The sequence below is a fragment of the Rutidosis leptorrhynchoides genome, chromosome 10 (assembly GCF_046630445.1).
Source record: "Rutidosis leptorrhynchoides isolate AG116_Rl617_1_P2 chromosome 10, CSIRO_AGI_Rlap_v1, whole genome shotgun sequence".
Taxonomy (NCBI): Eukaryota; Viridiplantae; Streptophyta; class Magnoliopsida; order Asterales; family Asteraceae; genus Rutidosis; species Rutidosis leptorrhynchoides.
The window spans coordinates 275874670-275882459 of NC_092342.1; the positions used below are offsets into that span (position 1 = coordinate 275874670).

At 33.9% G+C, this 7790-nt stretch overlaps 1 protein-coding gene across 2 annotated transcripts; it reads left to right on the forward strand.

Moving 5' to 3' along the window:
• On the forward strand, positions 1–5884 carry LOC139872277 (dihydrolipoyl dehydrogenase 2, chloroplastic-like). 2 transcript variants are annotated; one of them, XM_071860116.1, is made up of 16 exons: positions 1–483; positions 746–892; positions 1028–1162; positions 1285–1402; positions 1805–1929; positions 2225–2350; positions 2430–2510; positions 2635–2697; positions 2777–2851; positions 2948–3026; positions 3454–3554; positions 4322–4435; positions 4601–4714; positions 4916–4987; positions 5182–5237; positions 5630–5884. In XM_071860116.1, exons 1-16 carry the CDS (start codon positions 154–156, stop codon positions 5721–5723), a joined length of 1830 nt encoding a protein of 609 aa, XP_071716217.1. In that variant the 5' UTR covers positions 1–153; the 3' UTR covers positions 5724–5884. The 2 variants fall into 2 exon arrangements, with proteins under 2 accessions (XP_071716217.1, XP_071716218.1); XM_071860117.1 differs by lacking the exon at positions 5182–5237.
• Positions 5885–7790: the final 1906 nt, after the last annotated feature.

The window sequence follows — 7790 nt, forward strand, 5'->3', positions numbered from 1 at the left end:
TTTGTAAACTCCGCCTTCCTTCAATTCAGCGGACGTCACAAAGCTTCTTCATTTCATTATATATATACATATACATCTCTATATCTATATTTGCAAAACCTAAGCCCTAATTTATATCTTTCTATCCATCTGTTCTCAATTTAATTGCTGAAAATGCAATCAGCAATCTCTCTATCACTCTCTTCTGCATCTCCGATCACAGTCAGATCCGATGCCGGAGCAACCTCTACTGCTTCGGACTTATTTTTTAAAACGAAAACTACTCCTAAGCAGCTGCGATTTTGTGGATTGAGAAGAGAAGCATTTGCAGGATGCAAATCGTCTAGCAACAATGCAGTTTTGCTGAAACAATTGCGGTCGAAAACGAAGATTTCGGCTTCCTTATCTGGTAATGGAGCTTCGTCTAAAAGTTTTGATTACGATCTTGTGATTATTGGAGCTGGTGTTGGTGGTCATGGTGCTGCTCTTCATGCTGTGGAGAAGGTATGAGAATGCTAATTACATATACATAACCTCATTTCATGAATTTTATAATTGTATCTGTATATATCAATATAAGCAAGTGTTTCAAATTGAGGTTGTGAAGTAACTGTGGGCTTAGTTGAACTGTATGTGTGATGTTTGTAGTTGATATACAGATTTTGCAATCACCTTATAGCAGTTACTCATTAAGAATATAAGTTGTATTGTGTTCTTCCATGTACCTGCATATTTGTGTAATTGAAGTGGAATTTGATGTCTGTAGGGTCTGAAAACTGCCATTATTGAAGGTGATGTGGTTGGGGGAACTTGTGTTAATCGTGGTTGTGTTCCTTCTAAAGCCCTTCTTGCTGTCAGTGGCCGCATGCGGGAGCTTCAGAATGAACAGCATATGAAGTCTTTTGGTTTACAGGTATGTCTATAACTTATTGGATGATACAGCTTCTGTTGCTGTGTTCCATGTATGTACGTTTAAGTTTGGCACACATATGGGCGTATATTTGTTCATTTTATTACAATATGAGCCTGTAATTATTGATATTGGCAGGTTGCAGCCGCTGGATATGACAGACAAGCGGTAGCTAATCACGCAGAAGGTCTTGCCACCAAAATTCGAAATAATCTAACCAATTCTCTGAAACATCTTGGTGTGGACATATTGACAGGTGTTGGTGCTGTCGTGGTGTGTCATCTATAGCTGACCATTTGAATCAATGATTTTATTCACCTTTTCAAAATAAGTGATTCATGCGCATACCATCATACAAACACTTTATGCTCATTTTGTTATCACTATATTTGCAGGGTCCACAGAAAGTGAAATATGGAAAAGTCGGGGGCAGTGAGACAGTTATTACTGCAAAAGATACAATTATTGCTACTGGATCTGTACCATTTGTCCCTAAGGGGGTTGAAGTTGATGGTAAGTGTTTGTTTCTCTATCCATTTCCCTTTATATATTCCTTTTATGATTCATGAATTATAAAAAAAAAATTTGGCTTTAATATTCTGATTTGTGTCTAATATTTTTGCATCTCTGTTGGTGGTATAAATGTATTCATTAACTTTAGTGTCTGAAATAAGCTAGAAATTTAAGTCTAGACGGTATTGTATGTTATTATTTGTTTATTTATGTCTTTGATCACCTTTATCAGGAATAAAAAGATATGACCCCTCTGAAAAGTTTCTGCAAGTTAGATGATGGCTACAATTATCAAATTGTTTTATTTATTACGGAGTATGTAAATATGTATTACTAAGAAGCAAATTAACTGCTTGTGTACTTAGCCTCGTGTATACTTGTTACTGATCACCTACCTGGCAGGTAAGACCGTTATAACCAGTGATCATGCACTAAAGCTAGAGACGGTACCAGAGTGGATAGTTATAGTTGGAAGTGGTTATATTGGTCTGGAATTCAGCGATGTTTATACAGCACTTGGAAGTGAGGTGGGCACCACTAATCCTTTTTGAAAACACATGCTATGATTCTTGTGAATAAATTCAATTAAGTTTTCTATCTTTTTTTCTTTTTTTTCTTTCCTATTTTACTTTGTGCTATGTAAAGTGTTTATGGGCACATGTTTGTTACTTTTCAAATCATGTTGATTTAGAAACCATACAAATGCATTAGCCACTTCAATCTTAATGGAACTTAATAATGTACAATGCTTAGTATTATTTATCTGCATGCTTCAAGTAACGGAGGTACAAAGTATTGACTAAGCTTCTCATTGTCTCATAGGTGACATTTGTAGAAGCTTTAGATCAGTTAATGCCTGGATTCGACCCTGAGATTGGAAAATTGGCTCAAAGGGTTCTTATTAATCCTCGAAAGATCGACTATCATACTGGTGTATTTGCAACCAAGGTTCTTATCCTTCTAACCTTTTCTTTATTGCTATGCTTCAGTATTCGAGTATGCTCAATTTTCCCGTTCTTATTGACAGATCACTCCAGCTAAGGATGGTAATCCTGTAAGAATTGAGCTTACTGATGCGAAAACAAAGGAACCAAAAGAAACATTGGAGGTCGGTTTCACCATGCTCAAGTCATGATCATTTCGTAGTTAGTTGGAAAATTTGCAACACAATAGGAAAATGTTCATTATAAACTTTATATAATTGTAACTTTATGCTTTGATTTTTGCTATAGGTAGATGCTGCTCTTATTGCAACTGGAAGGGCTCCATTTACACAAGGGCTTGGCTTGGAGAATGTAAGTGAACCTATTAAATCTTCATCTGAGCTATTATTAGTAAGAGGTAAAGTTAAACAGTTGAGTTCTCTTATTATAGGTCAATGTAGAAACACAACGTGGTTTTATTCCTGTTGACGAACGCATGCGAGTTATTGATTCAAAGGGAGAATTGGTAAATAGCATTATCTTTTCCGCCTTACCTATATAATTATAATTATAATTATACTCTATATAAAAACGTTTCTCTGACATAAGCTTTGGTGAGTAGGTTCCTCATTTGTATTGCATTGGTGACGCGAATGGAAAAATGATGCTTGCTCATGCAGCAAGTGCCCAGGGAATTTCAGGTGACCTTGTTATTACTTTCTTTGACTTTGTAACATACATTCTATTTAGAGGTATCAAGATCGATTGGTTGGGATATGGATAAAATGCCAAGATTTTATATTGGCTAGAATCGGGCAGGGTAGGGTTGGTTTGACCTGTCAACACTTTTGTGTTTAATTTTATATAATCAGTATTGTGGTTTAGGTTTTCAGCACACATGTATATTTACAATAAGAATTCAAGGCTTTGAATAAGATCAGTTAGGAGGTTGCATGCATTAAAATTAGACTTTGGGTGACTTTCAACCTTTACTAACTGCTCGGTTTATTGGACTCAAATCAACCCATATGGGGATAAATCACAACCCAAACTCATTTATTATGGGTTAAAATTTTCACCTCAATTCTTACTGCTATCTGTCGTACTTGATAATTGTGTGTGTAACAGTCGTTGAGCAAGTTTCTGGGAAAGATCATGTTCTAAATCATCTGAGCATCCCAGCTGCATGTTTTACTCATCCTGAAATCAGCATGGTTGGGTTAACAGAGGTATGACTTTTCATGGTTTAGAAAGAAAAAAAATCTGTTTTTTTTTTTTTTTTTTTTTTTTTTTTTTTTTTTTTTTTTTTTTTGTCTCTACGTGTAATCCTCAGATGTTGATTGTTTGCATGCCTCAAAAAATGATCACACGTAGATTGTGACTATAATGTTCAAACTATTTGCAAAATAATTGAGATCTTGACACTTCAACTCCATACAGAAGTATCCTTATAAATTTATCCCTTGTTTAGACAAAAGAAATGAATTAGTAAGTCCTTGATTTCTGGAAGGCTACTCAAGACTATAGTGTGTGATTCTTATGCATTATATTAAGGGGTATAAATGTCTAAAATCTTTCAAGTCTGATGTGCGATTTCAAAGGATTAATTATGAGCACTTCACTTCTGTTTGACATGTTATGTCTGTGTCATTCATTGAAGAGTCTAATGAATGACAAATTATTTACAACCCAATCTTAGAAATAAGGAAATCGATTAAATTGTGGAAGGAGTAGCATTGACCGACACACAATCTATCTATGATGCTTAATTAAAAGCTTTCCACTTTTTTTTTTTTTTTTTTTTTTTTTTTTTTTCTTTTTCCACTTTTCGAAGGCATGTAATGATTGCCATGTGGATTGGAACAGAATAATGTCTTTCTCTATTGTTCTACTTGGTTTCTAATCTTTCTGGCCATGTATTTAAAAAATGTTAAATAGAGTATTATTGTTTATATGAAGTAATTTTTTTTTGAGAAATGTTAGTTATAACTTGCAGCCCCAAGCTAGAGAAAAAGCTGAGAAGGAAGGATTTGAAGTCAGCATTGCCAAAACTAGCTTCAAGGCTAACACTAAAGCCCTTGCAGAAAATGAAGGGGAGGGAATTGCTAAGGTAATTATATTATACATCTTCTTAAAAAACATATGACGAATCATGGAAATAAATCTTCACAAAATGCAAGTATAAGCTGTACATAGAAAGACCTGTTTGCTGCAGTGTGCACCTTTTATCTAAGTGGTTCTGTAAATTGATCAAGCTGTTTTGCTGTTCGTGCAGTTAATTTATAGACCTGATAATGGAGAGATCCTCGGGGTTCATATATTTGGAATGCATGCTGCTGACCTCATTCATGAAGCGTCTAATGCTATTGCTCTGGGAACACGTATACAGGTTTGAAAATATCTACCATTGTAGTTTTGTTGCAAATATTGATGTACTTTTGGAATTATAAGCTATCATTCATCAAGTCAACTATCGAAAGAGTCCCATTATAAAGACTGGCTTTTTTCAAGATATTATGTAATTAGGAAATTTGACTATGTACGTTGTATATGGTACATATTTGAAATTAGTAACATCCAAATCATGCAGGATATCAAGTATGCTGTTCATGCCCATCCAACCTTGTCTGAAGTGATTGATGAACTATTCAAATCAGCTAAGGTAACCTCTTTCTCCTTCCTTTACATAAAGTATTTTACATTCGAGAAACGTTTTAAATGACATTAGAGACACACCAGGACCACTAAGCCTTGTATAGCCCGTTAAAGAATGCCATGGAGCATTTTTTAGAACACATCGGCTTTGATCCATTTTCAAGGTTAACAAACATTAAATTATTTATGTACAAATTGCAGGTGAGGGAGAAAACCTCTTTAGTTCCTCAACTGAGTTTCTCTCACATTCTACAATGGTATAAATTAGGCCAACACAGGCCTCTTAAATCAAAATGGAAATTGGTCGACCTGGTTAGGTTATATTCTATTGGGTCAAACTGGTAAAGTTAAAAAATGTGGCTAAAAAGTGTAAAATGGGAATTGTTTTTAGTCGTCCAATGTGTATTTCTTATGATCGTAAAATATATATTGCTGCATCCAGTAGATTTTTATTGTAGTTGTAATTGTAATAATTATTATTTTGCAATTACATTTGGCACGGTTTTTCCATTAAAAGTATTTGACCAATAAGTATCATGGTTCAGGCTGACCTGTTTAGTTTTGACACCTTCTGACCCATTACCCTATATCTAGACAATGTGATTATGGGCGTTATAAGACAATTGAGATTCTTGATTTTCTTTTGCAGGTTAAAAACAACGTTTCTAGTACGGTTGCTGAACCAGTTGCAGTCTAAGCTAGTTTGTGGATTTAATCAAGTAGCCGTAGATCATTCCAGATGAGGAAAGTGCGATGTCTAGATACATTATTCTGGGTGCACAGGCTACTTACCTATTAAGAGACTAGATTTTTTCGATTTTTGTTGTCTGAAAATGTCAAACTATGTCATATAAAAAACATGGAATTTTGGAATAAGAGAGCATCAGAATCAAATTTGACTAAAGGTAGTATCCTACATTAAACAGATTAGGGTCAAAATGGGCTTATTGAACAAATTATAACTGGTTGGGTTCCTTCAGGTGACAGGTCTGTTAAGTGAGCACACAAACATGTTTAAAAGGGTTATACTTTACTTATATGTATTATTTAAATTTAATTTTAATACATCAATGCATTTAAAAACACGGTTAAGCAACTTATGAGTAAGTTCAATACAATTTAATGTCCATTTAACTCACATAACGTCTTATAGCTTAATCATAGCAAAAACTACAACATTTTATAGGTCACTTTCTATCGACTTCTGATTTATAATTGTAAATACATATACATATGAACCACTTAATTTATACTCCGTATATGCTTTTATATGTATGTTCGTCTCTTACTTTTATCTAATTGTGTTACATTGGACAAGAATTCCTCGAGGCTAATGATGAGGTTTATACAGAAGATATTTCAGATATAAAAATCTCATTTGCACTTCTCATTTGTATTAAGATTATTAAACTTTGACTATATAAAATGTTCATAGCTCAAGATGAAGGAAAAAGAAATTCTATGAAGAATGGAATGGATTGGAGAAAGAAATGGGTTGACTGTATTAATGGTTTACATAGCTCATTTCCAAGTCAAAATCATGGAATGGATTGCAAAAAGAAATACTTTATGAATTTAAACTTATAAGTTTTCAATCTTCTAGTGTCCATATGTGTTCGATAAATGTTGTAAAAACAATAGGTGATCGTAAATTCGTTATTAGTTTGTTGATTTCAAGTTTCATATCCATCCAATTTTTCATTATAGTGTAGCTAAATATATACGAAATTGAAATAACTAAACATGTTATCACAAACATAATAGATTATTAATAAATAATCAAAAAAGAGAAAGTTAAAAACGATCTAACCGACATAATGTTGAACCTGATTATTACGTTTGTGATAACATGTTTGGTTATTTCAGTTTGTTATATATTTTACCTAAAACTTAAACAGATTCTTCGTCTATTCCCAGGATACACCGGTACGAAGCAGCCTACTGCCGGACTTGAACACTTGCCTGAAAGGTAACAAGAACAGGAAGACCGTGTTGCGGCTAAGAGGAAAACTCATATTGTATAAAAATACTTATACAATTTTGGTGTGTGTTTCTACAAAGCCTAAAGCCCACAACGATGTGCGAAAAATACTATAAATTCTAGATTTTGCACCAAATTAGCAACTTTGATATTCGAAATCTCATTTACTTTTAATCCGATTTGGACACTCCTTAACTCGTATTAAAGCCCAAGTCAAGGACTACAAAACTCACTAAATAGTCACTAATATATGTCACTCGACTCTATAATTATTTGTGTCCAAAGTTTGGTAAAGCGCTCATTTTTCATCAAGTTTTTCGAACATATAGTTCACTGAATGATAATATGTTTACATCTTTTAATCCGTTAGTTTTAAAGTTGTTGTGGAGTTGAAAGATGGAAGCACATATCAGACGCGGAGTATAATGGACATCGACCCAGGTGTTATCAATTATCAATAGATGTTAATTTGCAGATGATTTTGTGTCTCCTCATGATATACAGTAAGACTTGAACCATTAATTTTGTTTCAAGAAAGTGGGTATGGTGTTGCTGCCACTTTTTTAGTAAGTGAAACTAAAAAGGGTTGTCAAGTTGTCTTTGATAGGTAAGGATTGATAAGGTTAAAATATTGGTAATAGTAACTGGTATATGTATACGAGTAATGATGACTTTATCAGTAGTTCTATGGGTTATGCAAATGTGACCGGAAATGTTGGTGATTTTAGTGTCAATTGGGAATTACTTGAAAGCAAGAATCGGTTAGTTATACTTATAAACGGGTTTGGATAGTGTGGAAGGTGTGGAGTGCACGCCCGTAAGAGTTGAA